General features: G+C 38.6%; 1 protein-coding gene across 1 annotated transcript; it reads left to right on the top strand.

The window, feature by feature from the left end:
- Positions 1-14202: 14202 nt before the first annotated feature.
- On the top strand, positions 14203-26844 carry POMP (proteasome maturation protein). Its single transcript, XM_061170942.1, has 6 exons — positions 14203-14309; positions 16888-16985; positions 18706-18766; positions 20580-20681; positions 22374-22467; positions 26673-26844. The coding sequence occupies exons 1-6, from the start codon at positions 14307-14309 to the stop codon at positions 26738-26740; spliced, it is 426 nt and encodes a 141-aa protein (XP_061026925.1). The 5' UTR covers positions 14203-14306; the 3' UTR covers positions 26741-26844.
- The last annotated feature ends 32 nt before the right edge of the window (positions 26845-26876 follow it).

The raw sequence follows: 26876 nt of genomic DNA, 5'->3' as shown, positions 1-26876 counted from the left end.
AAATTTACAAAACTGACTTAAGAAGAAATTGTAAATCTGAAATTTAAAATATAAGGGCTGTTACTTAGCTTATATGCAACTGTATCATCATACAGTTTGCTTAGGGCCAGGGTCATTTCTGATTGATTAGTGCAACCACCCTAATTGGTTAAGTAATTTGATTACCACCTAACCTATAATCATTCATAAAATTTTATCAGTAGTTAAAATTTTTCCCACAGAGAAAATTTTTCCCACACCAGGGCCAGGCAGTTTTATAGGCCGACTTACCAAGATTCGAGGAATGGATAATTCCAATCTTAAACTCTTTCAGAGAATATAAAAGGAGGAACATCTCCTAACTAATTTTATGAGGCTAGTATAACTTTATACAAAAACCAGACAAGAAAAAAGTTAACAGTCCAACTTCATTCTTGATCATGGATGCAAAAATCTTAAACAAAACATTAGCAACTATATATATAAGAAAATAATGATCAGTTGGGTTTATTCCGAGGATGGAAAATTGTTGCACCATTAGAGAATTTATTAATGTAATTTACCATATTAACAGATTAAAAGAGGAGAACAACAAGGTCATTTCAAAAGAGGTTAAAAAAGCATTCAAAAAAATTTTACAAGGCATTTATAATAGAAACAAATGGAAAACTCATAGCCAAAAAGGAATAGAACATCCTTAGCCTACCTAATAAAGGATATCTGCAAAAACATCTCCAGCAAATATAATACTCCACAGTAAAAACGTTAAAAGCATTTCCTTTAAAAATAAGGACTAAGACAAGGAGATAAGCTATTACCATTCCTGACAACTTTGTGCTGGAGTTCTAGTCATTGCAGAGCATCAAGAAAAATAACAAAGGGGTATAAGGATTGGAGAGGAAGAAACCAAATTATCATTATTTACAAGTTAAATGATTGCCTATGTAGAAAACTCAAAGAATCTTATTTCTTATAAGAAATAAGAAAATTTATCAAGGTTGCTAGATATAGGGTCAAAGGCAAAAGTTAATTGCATTTCTTTGTATTTCTATATACCAGCAAAATAGCTGCAAATTTTAACTTTAAAAGGATACCATTTACAGTAGCACAAAAAATAATATATCTAGGAATAAATCTAACACAAATATTTAAGAAACTTCATGTTGAATGCTATAAAAACTTATGGAAATATATGTAAAAACACCTAGGTAAATGAAGAATATACTGTATGAATGGAGAAGTTCCATCTTTTCCATTAAAGTTGTCAATCTTCCCCAAACTCTAAAGATTCAATAAAAATCCAAATAACCTCTTTAACTAACTCAACTTTAAATGAAAGAGCAAAGTGCCAAAGACAGACAAGTTACTTCTAAAGAAGGAAGTAGAAATCTTGTCCTATCATAGATCAAGAGATATCATAAAGCTATAGTTATTAAGACAATACAGAACTTGCACAGAGATAGACAAACTAACAAATAGAACAGAAAAGAGAACACAGAAACAGATATTTGGCAAAGCTAGCATTGCAGATGAGTGGAGAAAATGATGGATTTCTTAATATGAAAAGAGCTGGGATAATCCATAAGGGGAAAATAAAAGAAATTAGATCCCTATGTCACCCAATATGCGCATGTATATTTCTGTATGTGTATACAATTACAGTTACATTAGGGACATGTAAAAAAATGTGAAAGGTAACTCTGAAAATTTCTGAAGGAAAATATTGGTAAGTTTAATTATATTTAAGAATGTTTATCAAAAACCTATAGCTGACCTATAGCTCAATAAATAAAATTAAAAAAAGACAAACTAATAGACAAATCAATAAAAAAAAGACAAACTAATAGACAAATGAGCAGAAGATGTGAACAGGCATTTCATACGAAAGAAAACATGAACTGGCCAATAATGTGAAAATACACTCAATTTCAAAAGTAGATATGAAAATGAAAATTATAACCACAATGAGATATAATTTTGTACCCAACAGACTGAGAAAAATGCAAAAGTTGATTAAGACCAAATACTGGCAAGAATGTGGAGAAACGGGAAGTTTATTAGCTGGAATGTAAATTACTTCAACCAGTTTGGTTAACATTTTGGTATTATCTAGTAGCTGTGAGTTTACAATGTAGCAATTCACCTCCTGGTAGAGAAACTCTTGCACCAGCAGACTTGTACAAAAAAATTATATTACCACTATTTATATTAGCAAAAAACGGAAACAATCCAATGAACCAGTAGAACGGATTTTTTAAAATGGTGTGTTTATACAATGAAATATTATACAATAATAAAAATGAATCAACTGTATATCAACATGGATATATTCCAAAAACACTGCTGAGTAAAAACTGGAAGTCTCGGATGAATGATGAATATACCTTATGATTTTGTTATTACAAGGGTTAAAAACAGGCAAAACAAAATAATACATTTAAGTTACAGAGAAATTGAGTACAACTATAAATATAAGGGGATAATTTAAAACTTCTTTTCATACATCAGGACCAGATAGTTCAAAGTTTTAAAAATTATTCTAAACCATAGAAAAAGACCTGAAAGCTACACATTTGATTGTATAAAGCCAGCAAAATCTTAATCTGATTTTTTTAAAAACAGTACAATGAAAGAAAATATAGAATGACCTCACTTAAGATTATTAGTGCAAAAATTCTGAATAAAATCTTAGGAAATAGAGTATTCTGGGATAATAAAAGAAAAATGTATTACAACCAAGTAGGGTTATTCCAGGGATACAGGGCTGGTTCAATATTAAGAAATCTGTCAACATAATTCATTGTACCAGAAAATTAATGGAGAAAATGTTTACATAAATAGATGATTAAAAGCCATCTGAAAAAGGTGAGCAGTCATTCCAAATATAAACTTTACCTAAAATCTTATTAGAAGATGTACTACTAGCATAGGCTAGCTTATCTTACAAATAGCCCCAGACTTCAGTGGCTTCACATAATAAATTATTTCTCATCACATCATAATCCAATGTGGGTCAGCAATGCAGCTCTCCTACAGACAGTTATTCAGAGACCCAGGATATTTCCATCAGTAGCTCTGCCATCTACGAGGACCTCAGAATTCTCCACCAAGTCCTTTGCATCTGAATGGCAGAGAAGGGAAGACAGAGTGGAGAACCACATGGCAGGCTGAGGTAGGACTGGAAGTGTGGTAAATCTTTTCCACCCACATTCTTTTGACCAATATTCAGTTAGACGGACCTGAATCATAATACCCTCTATCACCATTATTTACTCAACATTGTTTTGGAGGTTGTAACAAGTGCAGTAAGAAAAGGAAACAACATAAATTTGAAAAAGAGATTAAATTATCTTTTGCTGATAACCTATTTAGAGACTGCAAGATAATGCTTTTAAAAAGAGCATACTACATTAGAATGGGCATCATCAGAAAATCTACAAACTACAAATGCTGGAGAGGGTGTGGAGAAAAGGGAGCCTTCTTGCACTGTTGGTGGGAATGTAAATTGATACAGCCACTATGGAGAACAGTATGGAGGTTCCTTAAAAAACTAAAAATAGAATTACCATATGACCCAGCAATCCCACTACTGGGCATATACCCAGAGAAAACCATAATTCAAAAAGACACATGCACCCCAATGTTCATTGCAGCACTATTTACAGTAGCCAGGTCATGGAAACAACCTAAATGCCCATCGACAGATGAATGGATAAAGAAGATGTGGTAGATATATACAATGGAATATTACTCAGCCATAAAAAGGAACGAAATTGGGTCATTTGCAGAGACGTGGATGGACCTAGAGACTGTCATACAGAGTGAAATAAGTCAGAAAGAGAAAAACAAATATCATATATTAATGCATATATGTGGAATCTAGAAAAATGGTACAGATGAACTGGTTTGCAAGGCAGAAATAGAGACACAGATGTAGAGAACAAACGTATGGACACCAAGGGGGGAAAGTGGCGGGTGGGGGGGTGGTGGTGGGATGAACTGGGAGACTGGGATTGACATGTACACACTAATATGTATAAAATAGTTAACTAATAAGAACCTGCTGTATAAAAAAATAAAATTATTAAAAAAATTTTTTTAAAAAGAGCATACTACAAAAAATTTAAAAAAAAGGGACTTCCCTGGCGGTCCAGTGGTTAAGACTCCTCCCCACCTCCAATGCAGGGGTCGTGGGTTCGATTTCTGATTGGGGAACTAAGATCTCACATGCCATGGGGCACGGCCAAACAAACAAAAAAAGCATACTAGAATTAATAAGATAATTGAGTAATGTGGCTGGACACAGATAAATAAAACAGACAGAGACATATACATATACAAATTAGTACCTGCATGCATATAAATATAGTACAAAGAGTACAGAAGCTCTCTTAATTCACTTCTCTTTAAATGACCCTTGGGACTTATGAGGCTCTCAATTTCATCTGTAAAACCTACAGATTATTAGCTACAGCAAGATAAATGTTCTCACCTTGTGAAATAACCATTTATTCCACTTTCACCAGTTGACTGTACACTTACTAATATCCAGTTGTGCTTGCTCCTAAACATTTTTACGACAGTTGTACTATTATTATAAATAAGTAATTTAAAGAAATATTACTGAATCCAATAAACAATCATGTGAAAAGTATGAATTGTTTTTATGAAAACTAAGTTGTCTGCTTTAGAAAGATTAAACAAAGTTACAAAAAATGCTGTTGGTTTGGGTGTGGCAATTATAAAAGATTAAGGGGAAGTTGTAAGATTCTGTATTTCTATTTTTCTACAAGTATTTTAAAGTTCTTGATCCATGGTAGAGAAATCCAAACTGGAAACTGTATAGGATGCACTATGAATGTGGTTTATGCCATATTATGGCATCCACATCACTGGACCGATCCTTAAGAAACTTTGTTCTACCTAACAATATGGATCAATGAATACACACACACACACACACACACACACACGCGTTTTTTGTTAAAATATGTAAAATAGGTATGTTGTATTAGTCAGGCTAGGCTAGGCTATGTTGCAGTAAAACAAAAAAACAAATAAAATCCCTTAAATCTCAGAACTTAAAATCATAAACTCTTCACCTGGGTGGCATGCAAGGCAACTGTCTTCTATACGATGGCCCAGCATTCTAGCTACATTGGTCTTTTGGTACTTCCGCATCACCACATACTTCCACAACCAATATGGTAGGGAAGATAACGTGGGGAATCATGCTCCAACTCCTCAGTGCTTCCATGCAAAGTGAAACACATCAGTTCCACTCATATTTTCACTGGCCAGGATTAGTCAGATGGCTGTGTATAATTTTAAGAGACAAGAAAGTATAATCATGCAAACTTGGAAGGAGACAGGGACTGGATATTGTTGAACAGTGATATCTATTACATAAGTATCATTTTCTAGGATTTCTCAATCTTGCCAATGTAAAAACAAAACACTGTGATAGATTGTATTACTGATCAAAACATTTGCTGCCCTTCATGTTGGAATATTACTTATCTCCATCCCACTGACGCCAGGCTTGGTATTGTGACTTGAAGGGCCCTTCTCTGTGGGAGGATTATGCATCCTTGACACTTCAATGTCAGATATGGGCTTGTGCTTTGCTTTGGCTTATAAAACGTAAGGCGGGGAGGGGTATGACATGGGGCACTTCTTTGTAGAAGCTTTATGAGGCAGAAGACGCTGTACCTTGATTCCTTTCTCTCTATCCCAAGGCTGCAATGTGCCTGACAGCAGTTACTCCATTAGCCTGGGTCCCAGGGTGAAGAAGATGTGAAGGAGCTGCTGCCAGCTTGTGGTGGACACATAGCGTGAGCAGAAAATTATTTGTTGTTCTATACTACCGAGAATTCAGTTTGCCACTGCGGCATAATTTACCCTAAGCTGAATAACAGACACACTATCCTTACTGCATCAGTAAGAACGCTTATAAGAATAGCCAGAGAGAAGTGAAAATGAAAAAAACATATATTCCATTTCTAATAGTGATAAAAGTACAGAATACTTAAGGCTAAATTTGACAAGACAGATTTAAGACATGTGATAAAATTTACAAAATATTATTGAAGGATACAAAAATGTTAATTTTCCCAAGATTACTGTATAAATCTAATGTAATTCTAATCATAATCCCGATGGTTTCTTTTTATTTGATAAAAGCATTTTAAAGTTCATGTGGAATAATAAAATTGACCTACAATGTTACTGCCAGGATTAAATGAGCTGAAATATGTAAAGTGCTTAGGACAGTATTTGGCACATATATGCCCAATGAATGTTACCTAATTTTGTTATTTGGAAAAATAATTAGATCATTAGAATGGAGAATCTCAAAATGCATCTTAGTACAAGCAAGATTTTAACATAGCCTCTAAAGGAAAATAAAATCAGACTCCTACCTTAATCCATATTCAAAAATAAATTCCATATGAATTAAAAACAAAATGTGAAAAACTATTTTAGAATAAAATTTGAGAATAACTTTATACACTAGGAGTCAGGGAAACATTTGCAACTGAAACAGTAAGCCAGAGAGTTGTAAAGGAAAAGAGACATTTATTTAAAATGTTTAGATCAAAGATACCATAAACAAAAGAAAAATATTACAACAGATTGTGGGAAATATTTGTAATGCATAAAACAAAGGTTAATATCTATAGTATACAACAAGCACCTACAAATTTATAGGAAGAAGAAAAACTCGGTAGAACATTGAGCAAAGACTGTGTGAACAAGCATTTCCAGAAAAACAAATCGAAATGATAAACATGAAAAGTTGCTTAATCTTACTAGCAATCAGGAAGACACAAACTAAAGCGACAATGAGCCATCACTTCTAACCCATCAGATCAACAAAAATTTTAATTGTTGGCAGAAATATGAATTTATACATTCTGAATCACTGTTTTCTTTTAGAAAATGTCTCAAAACAATCCTTTAATAAATACACGGGCTTCCCTGGTGGCGCAGTGGTTGAGAATCTGCCTGCCAATGCAGGGGACACGGGTTCGAGCCCTGGTCTGGGAAGATCCCACATGCCGTGGAGCCACAGGCCCGTGAGCCACAACTACTGAGCCTGCACGTCTGGAGCCTGTGCCCCGCAGCAAAAGAGGCCGCGATAGTGAGAGGCCCGCACACCGCGATGAAGAGTGGCTCCCGCTCGCCGCAACTAGAGAAAGCCCTCGCACAGAAACGAAGACCCAACACAGCCAAAAATAAATAAATAAATAAATAAATAAAAAATAAATACAGTGGCAAAGGAATTACTTTGTATTCCAAGTAATCACACACAAACTACAGTATTTTGAAATTTCAGATTCTCAGGGAATCTATTTTGAAAAGACTGATTCCTGTTACTCTTTGTATTTCCCACACTGCACGTCTCTCTCAGCTCCAAACAAAGAATTCTGCTACTACTTGTGGTCACTGGACAGTGTCTTTTGACTCTATTACCACTCTGAGCCAGGACCCCAAGGAAGCCCCAGTAACACACCCCTGAACGCCCAACCCATGCAAGTTCCAGCTGTCTGCACCTGACTCCTCGCCTAGTTTCTCGCAGCCCCTGGCGCTAGGGTCAAGGCAATCTTGATATAGGAAATAAATTAGACCCATGTTAATCGTGCCCTGAAGCCAATTCCACGCAGTCCCCATCAGACCTTTGAAACACCAGCCATCATTTACTGAGCTTATAGTACTCTCGAGATGGCATGGAGAGTGAAATCAGGGAGCAGGTGAGCACGGAGGGGGGCAGGCAAGCTGAAAGGCTATTACAATGTTCCTAAAGAAAGATGAAAACTTCAAAAGGATATATATAAGCTCCCAAAAGATGGTGAATGGGGTTTGCAGACTAAAAAGCTTTGAAAAAGATGAGAGGCACATGTGCAAACAAGTGCAACAATGTGTTACAGATGCAGTGAAACAAGTACGTATATGTGATGGGGCACAAAGGGTCCACTCTCCCAGGAAGGGGGAGAGCGCCGGGGCAGAGCAAGTCAGGCAAGATGTCACAGAGGAAGTGATGCTGAGCTGAGACGGTGCAATAGAGCATTCCAGAAAGAGGGGAAAACAGGAATAAAAGTGCAGGGGCATGAAAGCAGTGACATTTTCAGAGAATTCCAAGTAATTTAACATGACTAGCATAAAGGATTTAAGAATAAGGTTGGCAGTCAGATCACTGAAGGCCTGTTTGCCATTGGACAGTCTGGAATTAATCCTGGAGGGCAGGAACCAGGAGCAAGTGAAGGGCTTTAAGGAGGGAAGTCACAGATTTGAATTTTAGGGGACAAAACATGTTTGGCAGCAGTAGAGAAGATGTTTTGGAATAAGGCAAGGAGTTCTTGTGGCTCAGGCGTGGCGTAATTACTTCCGTTAACTATGATACCCTATTTCTCAGGATATTTCACTGAGATATTTTAGAAATAATACTTTCCTTTCTCGCTGATGTAAAGACACCTAAGTAGAATGATAAACAAGGTCTTTTTTTTCCCATCTAAACTCCATTGTGTAAACTTAGTTGTACACTCTAATTTAATAAATGGAGTGAGGCTGAATAGCCTTTGGCATCAATCCCAGACACTAAAACAGTGAGAAAACAACAAAACATGGAACATAATATCTATCCATAAATCCAATTGTATGGTTAGGGCTATGGAGCATTTTAAGAGTTATGATTTCCCTGGCCAAGTACCAAAAAAACATACCTTCAAAAATCAGAACAGCCATTTGGCATCCAACCATGCTGACAGAATGAAAAATGTTGAGTAAATAGCCTACGTGTAATTCACCACTCTTGAAGAAGTAAAGGAAGGGTGTTTTCTAAGGCTTCAGAATGACATATTTTATTAAGTAATAACATGGTCATGAAAAAAGCCAAGAGAAAACTTCCCAGCTCACTTAGAAAATGGAGTCACTCTATTTTCTTCAAAATGATAAATAGATATATTCTGTCATATAAAAGAATGTCTCAGACCCGGTGCATTCACAGTGGTTATCTCTGCTCTCCATTCCCTTCTTTTTGCCTTTTGTTGTTTTCTAATTTTCTGCAGTGAGCATGCATTGCTTCTAGAAAGAAAAACAGTGAAATAAACCAATCATACAATCAGAGTGACTTAGGCTGTCTTTTTCAGCTTTCTGATTCCAAATAAGATTAATGTAAATTGCTTTTGAGATAACCTTCTAGCGTGCTTTGAATATAGGCAAATTTTCTCTCAAGTCTTTGTCTTCAAGGAATAAATTTTTGAATTTTCAAAAATACAAAAACTTCCCCTCTCAATTATTCATGCCAGTGGAGGGGAACACTGACACTAGTATTCGAAAACAGCAACCAAATAGAAAACATCAGACATATGGGTATAATATATTAGGCTTTGTAAGGCACTGTACAATGTTTTTGGCAGATACGCCTTCTGAATTAAATTTTTTAGTTAATATTAAAATGATTCTATGCTCCTACATGTGGGCTGGCAAATGAAGGGTAAAAGAAACAGGTCTAGAATTTAAAATTCATTGCATATCATCTACAAGATGCATGCTCCACAGGCAAATGAATAAAGACTCTCTATGCTGGAAATATAAACCGCTTCCTAAAAACACAGACCTGAAACAGGGCTATGAAAGCATGGAAAAATGGAACGCTAACTTCAGCTGTGTCTGATGCAATGCAGATGTAAAACAGTAAAACAAAACTCCTGGATTCAAAAGAGTCAACTTTAGTAAGTACTATCAAAACCCAGCTTTTCATAATCAGAGGACACTCTTTTAAAAGCAGCTCCAACTGAAATCATAGTTAGCAAAGTACTTCAGAAGAAATATGAAACATCTCTTAGGGTTAAAGAGAAGCGTCTGTCAAATAAACTTGATGTAATGTACTCCTCCATCTCTTAACACTTATAAAGGGACTTGCAAAGAAAAATGTGTAAATAGGATTTATCTTAAATTAAGCACATTGAACCTTTCCCAACACTGTAAGAATTTAGATAGTTTAAAGAGGATCTGGACGCACTCTTTACAATTTGTAGATTCTTTTCAGGTCCTCTGAAACACAGTAACTTTCTTACTAGTTGAGATTTGTACCCCTTGCCAAACCTTGTAGGGGAGCAATTTCTGAAATTTACACTTAATACAACCTTCTAAGTTTTAGGTACCTTGAAGAGAATATGTCTTACAAACTTTTCACACCAATTGAATTATTTTCCCTCCCATATCTCTCAGACAATGGGGCCCTCATTCTTCTCCTACCCTAAACGCCGAGGGAAAACCATCACCACCCACCCTTGCCGCCAGCCCCTCTCCAAATCCCCCCATTCTGATTTCAAAGCTCTACAGAATCCATCTGGCTGAGAAGAAGTGCCCACAGAGGCTGGGAGGGAGAGAGGCCAAGTAGGCCTGGCCAGCATTTGTAGCTGGCGGGGGAGAGGAAGGCTGGGCACATCACACACACACACACACACACACTCCTGATGTTACTGGATGTCAGAATTGTAGACTTTGTGGTGGGATGCCCGTTTTTGTTGAGTCTAGCCCTGTGGGAAAGGGCATAACTGTAACCAGACAAGGATTTAGGGCCTTGGCTTACAGTCTTGAGCTTTCAGTTGGGCTCCAGGCCCAGGAGGGTGCTTCCAGAAACTTCTCCAAATAAGTTATCTTGGATCGCCCGTATCTACCTCCAGCCTATTTCCCAACCATATTAGTCAGTCTTACCTATTAGGCACAAGTATCCATTCATCCATTTTTTCCCCACTTTTCATTTAATAAACATTTATTGGGTGCTTTCTATGTGCAAGGTGCAGATACAACAATGTGTAAGACATCGCCCCTGACTGTAGGAACCTGTGGGAGAGAAACAGATAGATGTGGCCACAGATCAACACAACTGAGTGCTAGAGGTTATGCTAAAGGGTGTATAGGTTGCATGGGGGCAAAAAGGAGAGAATTAACTTCTCTGCCCCATGTACTCCTCTCTACTGTTACCTGCTCGGGCCCCGAGCCCCCTGAACTCACTCATCTTCCCTTCACAAACCCCTGCCACTGTGTCCCTTGGAACATGCAACCAAACTTCCCGGTATTTTTCACTTTGCTACAAGATCTTTGCACATCTCAGCCCTGGCTAAAACCTAGCTTTCTCAGAAATGATGCCACTTTCCTCAAACGCTTGTCCAGTGGTACCTGCTCTTTCTCCCACTTTCCCTGACTCACGGGGCAAGAAAATGTCGACGCTACCTCTTGCTGACGACAGTTACTGCTGATTGTTAACATTATCACTCAACTACCTCTTCTCGGAAGTGCATGCATCTGCTCGACTCCACCCTTTCTCTTCTTTTGGAGGGAAGAGGATTCAACCAAAGTCACGGGGATTTTTCAACTCGGCACGCTTTTACATCTCCTAATAACCAGCTCAGCTCTTGTTTGGCTGTACTCATTCACATGCTTCTCAACCATGTTTCATCACCGGCCTGCAGTCTAGATGGGAGTTTTTTCTACATTCAACAACACACTTTCAACAAATATTTCTGCCAGAGAGGCCGAAGAGTAAAGTCAAGAAAGACAACAAAAAGTAAAGTAAAATGGGGTACTTGCTCTCATACAAGGCACATAACAAGGCTTACTATTTAAAATGTGGGTATAGTAGGACCTACATCATAGAGTAATTGAGGATTAACTGAAATGACATATGTAAAGAACTAAGAACAGGGCCTGACACACAACAGATGTTAACTATTATTATTGTATCCTCCAAACTATATAACATACACAAAGCTTAAGCAACGATATCAAACCATTCTAGAATCAAATCTAATTTAATTCTTCAAATTACTTTAGCATACTCAACACTGTCTTGTATTAATTGATGCTATAACAATGTGTGAGCTGCTCACAAGGAGGTGACTTTTCTCCTTGCTTACCTTCACATTGGTCACCAAAGGCCTATTTTTAAGACTCCATGATTTTTTTAAGCTATTTTAAAACCACTTTCTAACCTCTCTTTTGAACTGCTTTCAACCCCTCAGCACTTCCTTCCCCTTTGGATTCTAAGACAGCAGTTTGCTTTTCCTTCTGCCTCTCTGACCATTTCTTTTTTGTCTCCATGGCAGGCTCCCCTCCCTCTGGCTGCCTCTTGCAGTCTACTGTTTCTCAGGTTCATCCCTCCTTTTCGCTGCTTCTCAAAGTCTTTCCAGTATGCTGTGCCACCTTCATTTATACGTTTACCGTCTCTGCCTTGAACTACTGCAATGCTCTAGGTGGTATTCTGGTGTCTGGTTTCGCCTGATTCCATATATCCCTCATGCTGCCACCAGAATAATTTTTTTTTTTTAATGTCAAGTGTTTATGACAAGGCCTCCATCATCTCCTGTTCCCTGTAAGAAGAAGCCCCAAACCTCAGCACACCATACAAGGGCCCTTAACGTCAGCTCCAACCAATCCCTCCAGTCTCATCTCATCTTTCTCTACCTACTCACCCAGAACTCCAGCCACATGGAAACAGTCTTCAAACATGCCCTTTTGCAGATCCTCACCTTTCCACGTTTCCTCTTCCTCAAGTGCTGTCCTTCCCTGTTCCCAACCTGATCCAGCTCCTTTCTCTATTAAGCATTGACCACAGTGCATTTTAAATATCTGTTTATGCGTCTATTGCCCCAGGAAAACAAAAGCATCTCAAGTACAGGGAAATGGCTTTTTCTTCTCTTTAGCTCCAGAATCTAGTATCAAGCCAATGCTCGACAAATATTTAATGACTGAACTGTGAGCGATCAACAAACATTAAAAAAAACTTTTTTAAAGAGATGCAGTTTGAGTATGGATATATGTGTCTGTACAACTGAACCACTTTGCTGTACATCTGCTACTAACACAACACTGTAAATCAACTATACCTCAACATAAAATGAAAATTAAATTAAAAAAATAAGAGATGCAGTTTTAAAATTTCTCCTTAGGTAGAAATGAGTGAAAGGAAAAGGATGCAAATGAAACACTCGATCTCAAATCTCAAGGTAAACATGGATATTCTGAAGAGCGAGAAGGAAACACATAGCGACAGCAGTGCACAATACTCAAAATGTGGATTATCGCAGAAGTTCAAGGTTGTGGAATCCATGACAGTATCCACTGTCCTGCGCTGCATAACGCATACAACCTTATGACCTCCCTCCTTAAAATCCCTCAATGTCTTTTTAAAGATAAAGCCTCACCCTTAATCTGGCACACAAGGGCCTCCGTGATAAATCCGCCTCCATCTCCTAAGCCTCATCTCACACTCCTCTCTACCTTACTCACTGAAATTTAGCCACACAGGCCTTCTTTCCCACTTGAGCTTTTGCACAAGCAAATCTACCAGCAATGTCTTTCATATTCTCTCCTCCCTAATTCACTCTTATACCTTGACTGTCAGCCCAAGGATTCCTTAAATTAGCTCCATTACATGGTGACAACGCATGAGTCCGTTTTACCACATCACATTTGGAAGGCAACAGAGTATAGTGCATGACTGTGACTATAACAGATTATGTGTCCTTGGGCATATCTATTTAAACTCTTTTATGTCTTGCTTTCAGCGCCTGTAAAACTGAGGTAAGTGTAGAACTCACTTCATAAGATTATTCAAAGGGTTAAAGGAGATAGTTCACGTACAGCACTTGGAATTGTGTTACTACATAGTAAAAGCCCTCAAAGGTCACTGATTATCATACTTACTTCGTTGTCACCCTGCCCACCACAAGAGTTCCTCTACTGCTGGAGCCCAGGAACCACACGAGCCTGTTCATTTCTGTATTCTTAGTCTCAGCCCAGGGTCCTGAACATAGCTGGCCTTCGATACGTAATTTTAAAAAATAAAAGCAAACCGGCAAAAGCTTTGGCTTCCACGTTTGCCTCACTAGCTGGATGACTGCACGCGAATCACTCATTCCACCTGGGCCTCGTTTGCCCTTATGAAAAACGTAATCTCGACCTCAAAGAGATTTTGGATGAACAGGGCGATGCATCCAGCAAAGTACACTGCCCATCTCCCAACGCCGCACAAGCGGTCGGGGCTGATCACGAACAGAGTGGACACCCGCGTCTCCCCTCCCCCGCCCTCCTCCAGCCCACACCCTTACTGCGCCCTCGGTCCCCGATCCCTCGGGACTTCAGGCGTGGGAGCTCCGGCCCCGCGCGGCTCCCTCCAGGTGCCCCGCACCCTCCTTCCTTCCTCGCCCGGACGGACGCACTTCCGGCGGATGTGGGGGGGGCAACCCCGGAAACGGAAGTGAGCCGCGGGGTCGACTGACGGTAACGGGCTGAGGAGCTGTTCGCGGAGCGAGTCGAAGATGGTGAGTGAGACCCTGGGCGACCCGAGCGGCCTGCGGGCTCGGGTCCGTGGGCGCAGGGGCAGGCCGCCGCTCCCCAGCCCGTTCCCCGGTGGCGGCGGCGGGAGGAGGAGGCCGGCCTCGGGCGCCATGATTTGTCGAGTCACGGGGTCCGGGGGTTCGTGGCTGCCTCCTGGGCAGGGCTCCGGCGCTGCCCCGCGAGCGGCGCCTCGGCTTCATCCTTTCCCACCGCCTCCTCTCTCCCATCCCCAAGTCCCCCAGTCGGCCCCGACCCCGGGCCCTTCCCGTAGTTGGCGCCGAGCCGGAAAGGACACCCCCAAAAGTGCAACGGTCTGGGGTGCGGCGCGGCCGACTACCCCTCCCCCGAGGGGAGGACCTTTGGGAGCCGAGTGCCCGACATCCTCACCCACCCCTGACCCTCGGAACTGCCTTGATAACAAACCCACAGCTGTAGGTCGCATTTCCATCACTCAGCTTTACCCCACAAACATTTTTATGGCACGTGTTGGAGGGGGGAAAATTGGATAGTTGCTACTCCCCGTTTGTCATTATTGTTAGTGGATCTCCTCCTGCCCCACCCCTTCTCTCTTTTTAACTTAAAAGTTAGATATTTGGGAGAGATTCTTGAACCGTCATTGCTCGCGACTCTGATACCACCAGTACTGCTGCTGGGCCATCCAAATCTAGAAAGTTTCTGTTGGTAAATACTGCTGAGCATAGTAAAGAGGTTTTAGAAACACCCTCAAGTAACTTTTAACTCAGTTAACTCAAGTGTTAACTCAGGTGTTAACACTTTTAACTCAATTAACTCAAGTGTTAGCCTCAATTAACTCAAGTGTTAATTAACTTCATAGATTTGTTTTCCTCTGCTACTTTATTAGAAATATCGTGTACTGATTCTGATGTTTTACAGGAGGGAATTGGGAAAGTGATAACAGTAGATCCCAGAGATCAGAATCCCCCTTTTCTTTGTGTGTAGAAGAAACTTTTCTTCCGTTACTCTACAATAAAGCAGTCTGGGAGGAGGAGAACCTTTATGTAGGAAAGTAACAGAAGGTATTTTTGGAAAGGTACAATCATACAACTCTGGTCCTGGAAAGAGTTCAGGCAGCTGGAAGGATGAGTAAACAGGGCCAGAGAGGTTCTGTGCCTTCATCAGGTTAGTGGCATCCACACTAGATTTCAGCTTCTTTTCCTAATTAACCATGACTTCTATGTGGGAGAGTTGAAACCTGTTGTACCGCTTCTTGAGTTCCAGGCTTCAGAGGCAAGACATTGACAAACCAGTGAAAGGTTTTTGTTTTTCGTTTTGTTTTGTTTTTTTTAACAGTTTTGGTGAGGAAAATTGCTTATCAGGCAAATCTTGCTGTGCAGAATTGGAAAATAGAACAGGCTAGAGGCAGCACTGTTAACATTATCCAGGTGTGAGAGCCTGGACTGGGGTGGTAGATTGAAGAAACCTGGGACAGGGTGCGGTACCTGACCTAGTAAAATATACAGATAAAGTAAAACATCAGTTTAAAAAGCTGGTTTCTCAGAATAGTTTCTTCTAGAAGAGTATAACACTCCAAACTACCTGCAGCTGTTTTACATTTTCTGCAGAATTGCAGGGATGATGTATTTCAGCAACAAGTAACTTAAACTCAGCATCTTGTGTTTTACCTATGGTAACATGTATTATATTTTAATTGCATGTTTACTCTATCTTCATTAGATTAAGCTCTGGAAGACAGATATGTATCTTCAGTATCTAGTAGAGAACCTGCCACATAGTAGATATTTAATAAATATTTGGTGATTAAATTATAGTATAAATGAGTAGGGTGACAATACAGCAGTACCAAATATACCGTGAATCTTTGTTTTTATTTCTTTTTATTTATACCATCCTGATTAGATACATTTATTTTTCATAGGTAGTACCCTCTTATGGGAACCAAATACTTTCGAAATTCCCTTTTTTTCTTAGCTTCTGTGACTACTCTCTTCTAGTTCTCTCTTCTTAATCCGATTTTCCTTGTTCTTCCTTGTCCATAAGGAATGGTATTCCCCAGGATTCTGCCCTCAACATTTTTCATTCTGTGCCAATCATTCTAACCTAAGGGAGGGGTCTTTCCAATGAAAGTAAATCTGATCATGCCATAACCCTTCAGAGGGCTCTCTATTTCAGAATAAAACAGAAGTTTCTTTGCATATTTAAGCCTTTTCATTTTTTCTTTTTGCCAGCCTTTACTGCTCTACTCAGACATGTAGTTAGCTGGTCATCTCAAACTACTTGTAGCTTGTTCATTTATATTTTTATACTTTTACCCATGTTCTTTTTTTACTTGAATGCCTTTCAATCTGACAGCACTCAGAGATCAACTCAGGAATCCTTCCTACCGCAAATTCGATTTTATTCACTGAACCATGTATATCCCTCTGCCATAATGCTAAGGTTCATGGTACTTGTCTAGACTGGGCCCTTTGAGGGCAAAGACCTCATCTTTTCTTTCCAGTGCTTAAACAGTGTTTTTTACATAGATGTTCAGTGTTTTTTTGAACTGTTTATATTTAATAGTATTTTTCCTTTGTGTTGTAGAATGCCAGAGGACTTGGATCTCAGCTAAAGGACAGTATTCCAGTTACTGAACTTTCAGCAAGTGGACCTTTTGAAAGTCATGATCTTCTTCGAAAAGGGTATATGGGGGAATTGTGACTTTGTTATGATAAAATGTGAATTATTTCTCACAGTATTCTTTAAATATTTTGATAGGCCGTAAATGTATATTTAATTTAGGAGGTAGCAAGTAATACACTTTAGACTAGGGGAGGAGGGGAAGGGTAGGATTGGATGTGTTCTATAGTGGAAGAAGCATCTTATCAGAGTAGTAGGTTCCCAGGAAAGGGCATCTTCCTAGGAGATGTTACCCAGTAGCATGATTTGGTAGGATTCTTCTTTGTGCTGCTGATAACTTGGAGAGCCATTTGTCTCTTTATCTTATTAACTATTGGAGTAATTGACTTTTCTTTGGGAGACACTAGAACATAGCAGTAAAGAGCGTGGACTCTGGGTTTTGGTCCTGGCTCCGCCATTTACTAGATGTGTGCCTGTGGGCAGGTTACTTAATTGTTCTACGTCTCAGTGTCCACACCTGTGAAATAAGGCGAGTAATAGCATATATGTAATTTTGAATGAGCTAGCACATGGAAAATACTTAGACCAGTACATGGCATTAGTAAGCACTGGGTAAGTCTTAGCTGCTCTTATTTTTCTTTTCTAGTTTCAGTACAGTTATATCCCTTCCCTCGATTTTCTTTATTTTTCTATATGTTTAGGTCTGAATTTCTAGTACTGGTCCTTTTCCTTGGCAGGTGGTTTTTCTGCTTAATCAAATAAGGATAATGCTTTCCTCCCCCCTGTGTATGTACTGTGTTTTGAATTTTTGAATTTTATATATAATTTTAAGGTGTTTAGTCTTACTGTCTTAGAATATCATTTTAATATTGGTCTCTGGGAGCAGACATAATACCTCATTATTGTCTTTTCATTCCGTAGTAAAAGATGCACTATATTGCCTTTGGAATTGGCAATAGTATAGTATAATCAGATTTATAAGCTAGCCAGTAACCAAATCCAGGTGATTTGTTTTTTTTTGTTTTTTTTTTTTGTTTTTTTTCACATGAAATGCTTCTTTTTCTTCCCAGTTAGACTGTAAGATTGCCATGAGCAGAGCCATTATCAAATTCCACTTTGCAGATAATGTTCTGTACAAAGATAGTATTCAGTAAACGATTGTTGCAGGATTTCTAAGGTTTCCTTCAGCTCTCAGATCCTGGTTTGGACAATAAGATAGTCATCTTTATATATCTAGGGTGATAAAGACCAGCGGCCTGGTTTTAGCTGTATATCACCTAATATGGTACTTTATACATAGTAGGTGTTTGGTAAATGTCAAACAGATGGTTCAACATGTGTTTACCAAAAATATATTAACTATTGAATATGCATTAGATCTGAACAGAAGAGGCTTAGATATTTTATATAACACAAGAATCATGTCATCAGAGTAATAGTATTAAACATACTTTATTAAATTTCTCCTAGATACAGGGCATCATTTAGCACCATTTTTGGGAGGGTTCTCCCCAGTGAATTGAAGTCTTGACCACCAGTGTCTATAATAGATGCACTTAAAACAATATTCAGTAAATTTGACTTGTCTTCCTTTTGGTGTATAGTTCTATGAATTTTAAAACGTGTGTTAATTCCCAGAACCACACTCAGGGTACAGAACAGGTTACTCATCCCCCCAAAACTCCCTTGTGTCATTTATTTATACTACAACAGTGATAGATGTGATTTTGAGCTCTAGGTATTCAGTAATATATAATCTCCATCTTAAATGTTTATTTTCAGTTTTTCTTATGTGAAAAATGAACTTTTGCCCAGTCATCCTCTTGAATTATCAGAAAAAAATGTAAGTATGTTACCTGTGTTTTTATTTTTATCCTCTAGTAGAAAAATATTTTTAGTAATACTTGATTAAGACACTTCTGGTGTTGAGCATTTAACCATGAAGAACTTGAGGCCTTGTTTTCAGTATCCTAATCTTTGAGTTATCATTGTATTGCTTCACTAAAGCTCCCTTTCTACACATTCTTCTTTGTCTTTTTTATAGACATTTCTAGAGGTTAGTCCACCTTTCCATTCCTTTCATATGTTCTCCTTTGATGATCCCATTTTCTTTTATATTTTTCCCCTGCCATTTTTGCTGTTGATCTTCCCAAGCCCATATCTCTAGCCTTGACCTCTTTTTCAAGCCCTGCATCTCCAGGTTACTGCTGGGCACAGTAGGTGCACAGGTGAATATAACATAGTCCCCATCCTTAAGGGGCTGAAAATTTAATGGGAGGATAAGCAGTGGCTAGGGGCTTCATAAAGTGTTGTAGGGGACCAGGGATGGAGCAACCACCTGTGGAAAGCTTTCTAGAAGAGGACATTTGAACAGTTTTAGAACAGTATTAACCAGATAAATAGGTGGGGAAAGGTTATTCCCCAGAGGGTATAGCTTGTACAGATGTCCTAAAGACAACCTAAAGGGTTTTTAAATAACACATTCAGAGCAAGAAGGAGGAGGTGTCTTACTACTTGGGGATGATGGTGCAGTATTACCCAGTTAACAGGAAGCTGACCTATTTCGTTTTTTTTGTTTTGTTTCCCCCCTCTTCAGCAAGGGGAAAGATTTTTCGTTAAGAAAGAGTAGAACAAATAATTTGATGATGAAATTGAAGTTCAAATTAGATGAGAAAATAAAGGAGCCCCTGGCTGCTTTTGCTGCATTCTGGTTTCATGCTCAGAAGATGACTTGAGAAGGTTGTTTTTCAGAGACTTCAGATTAGCCATAGAAAACATATAAATCAGGTTTATGGGAGAAAAAGCTGATAAGGATAGCTCGTTTTGATGAATAAGTGAACTACATCATAGATGACCCAATAGACCAGAAGACTAGGCCAGAACTTCAAGAAAAACAAAGAGGTGAATGTGAAGTTCTGCATTTGGGTTCAAAAGATAAATTATACATTTTTAGATGGGGTAAACCTGACTTGTTTTTTAGAAGTAGTATCAGTGCTTAGTAAAAGTATGATTCCAGAATAAAATTGCTTATTAGTACCCAACACAAATTGGACAGACTTCAGAGTTTGGGTTTCTTTTTTCCCCCAGACCCAATTACTCAAAAAGGTGGAGTTTAAGCATTGTAGTTTAATTAACAGGACCATATAATGGGTCTGATTATTTCTTTGATGAAATCCTTTGAAGTAGATACTTTCATACTTAGAAATTTCTTATTAATTATTGTCCTGTATCAAACTGTTTCTGGATCTGAGGTTATTTATACGTTTTCTTTGCTCTACCAGTTTTGCAGTAATTCTAATCAAAAGCTAGAGGTGATCAGGGTTTTGTTTGCTTGCATAATCGTAATCAAAATATGATTATGCTTTGTAAATACACTTTTGCAATATGAAAAACATTCCCTTAATGTATTAGTTCTGTAAATCTAAATTTTAGGTGGTAATTTTACACCAGTGAAGGACACCTGCATGCCAGGTAAAATATAGACATACATATTCTAAAATTTGTCAAAGAAATTAGTAAAAATACTTCGTTTTTATTTCAGTTAACGGATATTGAAATCCTTCCTCTAAGTATTGTGTCACATGCATATCAGCGCTAACTGTTTTGAAAGCAGAATGTTGAGTGTAACATTTAAAATTACATTGTTGTCTTTGTAGTTCCAGCTCAACCAAGATAAAATGAACTTTTCCACACTGAGAAACATCCAGGGTCTATTTGCTCCATTAAAACTACAAATGGAATTCAAGGCAGTGCAGCAGGTGGGTTTATGAATGTCAGTTTGTATGCATCCCACCTGTGTGTTGATATCAGCTGTACAAACCTTACCTTCTCTTCTCCCCTACAACCTATCCTAGTTTCCCCCTTTTAGGATATGACCTTGATTTCTGCTTCATAGAGAAAAGAAGCTTTGAAATGGAAAACTCCTTTAAATTATAGGCTCAGTGTCTGAAAACTTACCTGTGTTCACTTTCATGTTTTTCTCCTTTGGGGGGTTACATTGAATCTGAGATGCCTCTAGGAATATCCAGGTGGAGGTATCTAGTAGGCAGGTTGTATATTGCTGAATATACCTGTTGCTTAGGAAGAAGATCTTCAGAAATGTCCTTCCAAGTGTGTAAGAACTGTCCCCCCATCTGTGCTCTGGATTCTGTCACATCACACTACATTGATTCCAATGATTGCTGGACAACTAACAAAGAACAGAAAAACTGAAAATTTGGTTTGGCTACATTAAAGTTTGTTGGGTACAAACTATGTGCCAGTGACTATATATGTATACTTTACACTGCACCATGCTACAGGTTTGAGAGGAAGGTGCTACTATCCTAGTTCACAGATACGGAAACAGGGTGAGACAAGTCAGGTAACTCAGGCAAAACCTAAGTAAGTAATAAAAGCAGAATTTGAATCCAGATCTCTCTGACTCTACAGCCCATGCATTCTCCACTGTACTTAGATACTAGTCTGCAGTATATGTATTTAATAATTGAAAAAAGTACATAACACTAGTTCACAATGGCATTGTGGTTTTTAAAGTCCCACAGGTGACTTTGATCTTCATTTCTAGTTACCACTACTGTTTTTTGGTTTTTTAAAATTAATTAATTAGTTTATTTTTGGCTGCGTTAGGTCTTCGTTGCTGCATGGGCTTTCTCTAGTTGTGGCGAGTGGGGGCTACTCTTCGTTGTGGTGCGTGGGCTTCTCATTGCGGTGGCTTCTCTTGTTGCGGAGCACGGGCTCTAGGGATGCTGGCTTCAGCAGTTGTGGCACGCAGGCTCAGTAGTTGTGGCTTGTGGGCTCTAGAGCGCGGGCTCAGTAGTTGTGGCGCACGGGCTTAGTTGCTCCGCGGCATGTGGGATCTTCCCAGACCAAGGATCAAACCCGTGCCCCTTGCACTGGCAGGCGGATTCTTAACCACTGTGCCACCAGGGAAGTCCCTATCAGTACTGTTTTAAAGGGTCATAACTTAAACATTTGTGTGAGCAATACAGAACAACATAAAAAATGAATAATTGGTTTACTAAATAGAATAATGCTCTCACTGAGTTGGAATTTCTTCAGGAATTTGATCATCCCACGTTTATTAGGAACAAAGAATGGTGTTAGGCTCTAGGATTTTGCATTTCATCACATGGTATGTGCTTTGGTTTTCCTGGACAGAAGCAAAGCCCTCAAATATGAGCAAACCTGATGGGATTATTAAGTGTTAGTAAAAAGCGTTCAGTTTCAGTGTATGTATTTTGCGTAAAGTGTTGAGGAATTTTTAAAATTTTGGTTTGGGTCTTAAATGTGAACTTGCGTGTTAAATTGATTAACCCACATTGGTTAAATTGATATGTTACTTAGTTTTGTGAATTTTACAAATAAAGAATGAAGAATGTGAAATTTGGTCATGTATATTTTTTCCCCTTGGTTTTTTCTAATTTTGCTTTTTTATACTTTTCCTGAAGGTTCAGCGTCTTCCATTTCTTCCAAGCTCAAACCTTTCATTGGATATTTTGAGGGGTAATGATGAGACTATTGGATTTGAAGATATTCTTAATGGTAAGTGTCATTCCATACCTTTTTATAGAGCCCCAATAATGTACAAGACAACAGCAGCAGATGAAACATACAGCGTCTTCGTCCTCGTGGAGTTTATAGCTGATTGAATTCATCTGTGTTTATTCAATGAAATAAGATAAAATTTAATGGTAATAACTGTTCTTTAACTGGTTTTAAAAGTGAAAATTATTTATGGAGTTCTGAGATTATAGTCATTTCAGTCAACTAATGACAGTCATTCCTTTCATATCCTGAGGATAAAGTCTGATGTGTGAATCCAATACAATATTCATAGGGTAGCTTAACCAAGGATTGTTGTTGCACTCTTCAGAACGTTTGTGGGATGTGACTAGTTTTAAAAACAACTAGAAAAAATAAGATCAAAGTTTTCTTTAAAAAATACCCACCCTGTCCTGCTAAGTGATTGTTGTGTTTCTGTAGATGGTGAATAGTAAGGAAGAGTCTGTCATTTGTAACAGAATTCTCTGGATGATTATATTATGTATGACATAAATGACTTTTAAGTAAGAGCAAGACATGCAGCATCTGTTATTTTTTTCTGGTTCTGAGGAAGGTAAACAAATACAATTCTGTCCAGTATTACCTCTGTTCATTATGCCTCAACAGTTTAGGAGAAACAGAAAAACCCAACAGGATTAAATTATATTACTTTTGCTTGGCTGCTGATGTCCGGTAACGAGACGCTGTGGACGCAGCAGAAGTCTCATCAGGCTCCTCTTCGAGGATCTTCCTTGAGGGAACGTTTTGAATGCAGGAAAACCTGGAATTCCTAAGCTTTTACATTGAATTTAGACCTCATTTAAAATTAGTAAGGTGATAGCCCAGGTTTATAATTATCTTTTAGTTATAAAAATGCACTCATTTAAAAATCAGCCTCTGTAAAGTCATGTGATAAAAAAGGGAGAGGGACTTATTGAGCATTTATTCAGTCAGTAAAATAATTGTCATACGTCAGGCACTGGGCTAGGCTTTGAATATACAATGGTGAAAAAAACAAAACATCTGTGCTTTCTAATGGGGGAGGTAAACATTAACAGATAAAACACAAACATGTAGTTACAAACAGTGATTAAATTCTAGGAATAAAAAGGGTAGGTGTATAGTTTGTTGTTGGGTAGGAGGGTCAGGCACCTCTGGGAATATGACATATAAATTGATTCCTGAAAGATACATGAATTAGTTGAGCTAAAAGTAGAGGGAAGAGTATTTCAGACAGAAGAAGCTGTATGTCCAGGGTCTCTTACCTGAGAACAGCCGAGGAGCTCTGAAGGGTTTATTCCACTTAAAAGCTCACAAGTTAGCCCTCTGTGGTTTCATGGATGCTGGCAGAGACCGACTCCTCGAGACAAAGAGTAGTTTGTTATTCACAGCAGTGGCAGAAGCCAGAGCATCAGCTTTTCTGTTGGGTCCCTGAGCCCCGGTTCCCACAGGGCAGCAAGCAGAGGGTTAGAGGAAACCTGCATAGAGAGTGTATTTTGTTACAGTAAGGGGAACCCCAAGTTCAGGGCACCTGAATCTTATAATGGGCAGTCAGCCTGCCTGTTCTGTGCCCCAAGGGCAACACGATCTCTCTTTAGAAACAGCCTTGGAAAGAGAGTCCAGAACAAAGGCAGACAGTGCCTCTGCTTCCAAGACTTGCGGAATCAAGAAAGGCTTCTAGAGAACTGTCTCTCAACACACATAAGAACATGTTAAGAAGGCCTATGTAGCTGGAGTGTTTTGAGGGAAGTGGAAAGTAGAATAAGGTGAGGTTGAAAAGCCAGGCAGGTACAGAGGAGCCAGAGCCTTGCAGACCATAAAAAGTTTATTCAGAATGCAACAGAAAGCCATTGAGTGATTTTTTTTTTTCTTTTGACATCTGAAGACTGTAACTTTATTTAATTTTTTTCTTCAGCTTTTGTTTTTTTTCAGTTTATAATCTTTATTTTTGAATTTTATTTTTTTAAACAGCAGGTTCTTATTAGTTATCTATTTTATGCGTATTAGTGTATATGTGTCAATCCCAGTCTCCCAATTCATCCCACCACCACCCCCCCGCCCCCCTTCCGACGTTCCCCCCTTGGTGTCCATACCCATTGAGTGATTTTAAGCCATGACGTGATAGAATTTCAGATTTAAAAAGATCACTAGCTATCTTGTGGACACCTTTATATATTCATTCCTTGCATCTCTGTAAGGCAGCTAAGAACTAGCAAGACCCTCTGTTTAGGTAGGTGGTTTTTGTCAGGATGAGATCACTGCGCTGCACTTTGGGTAGTGTCCCCCTTGTGGGAACTGTGAGTGTGTAATTTGTGGACAGTTTATGGCTTCACCTTCGGGCCTTGCCTTAGCTGTTCCTTCTGCTTAGAACACTTCTGCCCTCACTCTTCAGATCCCAGTTTAAATGTCACTCCTTCAGAGGCTGCCCAGTCTAGAGCAGTCCCCGCCACCCTGCCACCTCATTTGCATTCTTTGCTTATCACTGTTTCAGTATCTTTCTTGTTTCTTATTTGTTTTCCTCAACTTAAATACAGGCCTCATGAGAGCTGGGGACTTTGTGTTGTTAACTCTTGTGTCTCCAGTGCCTCATAAGGTGCTTAATCCATGATGAGTGTTGAAAGCTGTTGCTCACCACACTCTCCTCATCACATTTGACCCAGAAGGAATTTTAAAGTCTGTAATGAGGGAGTAGTGTGTTAATCTAAGCGTGATATGAAGACTAGTCAACTGTGATGAAAATCTGCATAATTCTCCAATTTACATTTTTTAAAGTGTTAGAGGTGATCAGGGTTTTGTTTGCTTGCTCATCAGGGAAGTGCTTGGCCAAGAAAAATCTGCACATTATATTTTAAGGAAGGGAAGAGAGTGTGAGGAAGGCAATAAGAAAGTCACAACTGGACCTTTTTCTTAATGCTGAAAGCGGCCTTCTGTTTTCTCTAGTTCTGTCACTTTAAGATGAGGGAACTGAGACTGACCAAGAGGCCCGGTCCTCCCTGGGAGTCTCACGGGCCAGGGCCTTGCTTACATGGTGCGCTGTCTTCTGGTGCAAGTGATTTATTTAATAAGCACGTATTTTATTAAAGTTAAAAGCTTTAAAAAGGAGAGTTTAAAAGGAAAGTTGTTATTATATAAATAAGGATATTCTTTGTTTAAAAATTGAAAACATTACAGCTGAGACTCAAGTCCTCCATGTTTACCCCAAACCCATTTCTCTCTCTCCTTCCCTATTTGCCTGCTGCTTGCTGCTTTTAGTTAGTGTATGTCTTTCCAGGCTTTTTTCTGTGTGTCTTCGTACAAATATATATAATCAGAAAATATCTGGTGTTGCTTTGTGTATATTTTTTTTTATCACAATTGGTATCATACTGTGTGTATCTTACGGTAGTAGGTATGCTGCATCAATACATGTATTGAGTTTTCTCTCTTATTAACACAAAACAGCGCTGCAGCAAACATCTTTGTTCTTTGTACTCATGTGTGGACATACTTTTTCTTAATTTGGGTTTTGGATGCCTGTTGTATACATAGCCATTTACTCTATTAATAATTGTAACAGTATCAGTTGTTGCTAAGGTTACTTTGTTGTGTGACAAATGTCAAGAGTAGAGATTGCTGAACTAATGTGACAGTAATCTCCAGTCTCTTAGGAGATCCAATGAGGAAACATCCAAATTGATCTGTTACTCTTGGTAATCATTATTTTAATGATTATTTATTTTTACAAACTGATTTTACAGTTTATTTCGTTGGGTATTTATTCTGTTTCTTGTCCTGTGTGGAGGAGAAGAGGCTTTGTTTGTTTGTAGGAAGCTTAATGTTGTTATTCATTTTAAAAACTCTTTGGTGCATTATTGCAGTTAAAGTAAGACTTTTGTCTGACTCATCAATACAGACAAGAGAGTGAAGATTTTTAAGGTTTTCTTGCTCTAGAATTCTGGTTTGTGTATATATGTATTTGCAACAGAGCACAGAGTGATAGAAATAAAATGGGTTTTGCAAATTAGATTACGGATTGTTTAATCTCTTAGAGATCGTTCCTATAGTCAACTGGAAAGCACTGGAAAACTTAAGAACTTTGAAAAAGAACTTATTCAATCTATATTTTCTTTTACAATCACCTGAATTGAGGTATACTTGACATACAGTAGAATGCACCCATTTTAAGTGTCCAGTTCTTTAATATGTTTGTTTTTGTTTGTTTTCAGACCCGTCACAAAGTGAACTAATGGGAGAACCACATTTGATGGTTGAATATAAGCTCGGTTTACTGTAATGCACTGTGCTGTTCATGGAAATAGAGGGGCTGCATCTTGTTTATAGTCGTTTTTTTTACTATAATTTGACGTGCACAACATTAAAAGTACTGACACATGAGAATTTTTGCCTAAGTAGTATCTGTGATCATTTGA

This window comes from Eubalaena glacialis, chromosome 16, assembly GCF_028564815.1.
Source record: "Eubalaena glacialis isolate mEubGla1 chromosome 16, mEubGla1.1.hap2.+ XY, whole genome shotgun sequence".
Lineage (NCBI taxonomy): Eukaryota > Metazoa > Chordata > Mammalia > Artiodactyla > Balaenidae > Eubalaena > Eubalaena glacialis.
This window is presented reverse-complemented; position numbering and strand designations above follow the sequence as displayed.

Excerpts from the sequence above, each read along its gene's own strand:
- POMP (XM_061170942.1), top strand. Across the intron at positions 18,767-20,579 it reads TTGAATTATCAGAAAAAAAT|TTCCAGCTCAACCAAGATAA; the intron begins GTAAGTATGTTA and ends TTGTCTTTGTAG. Across the intron at positions 20,682-22,373 it reads AATTCAAGGCAGTGCAGCAG|GTTCAGCGTCTTCCATTTCT; the intron begins GTGGGTTTATGA and ends CTTTTCCTGAAG.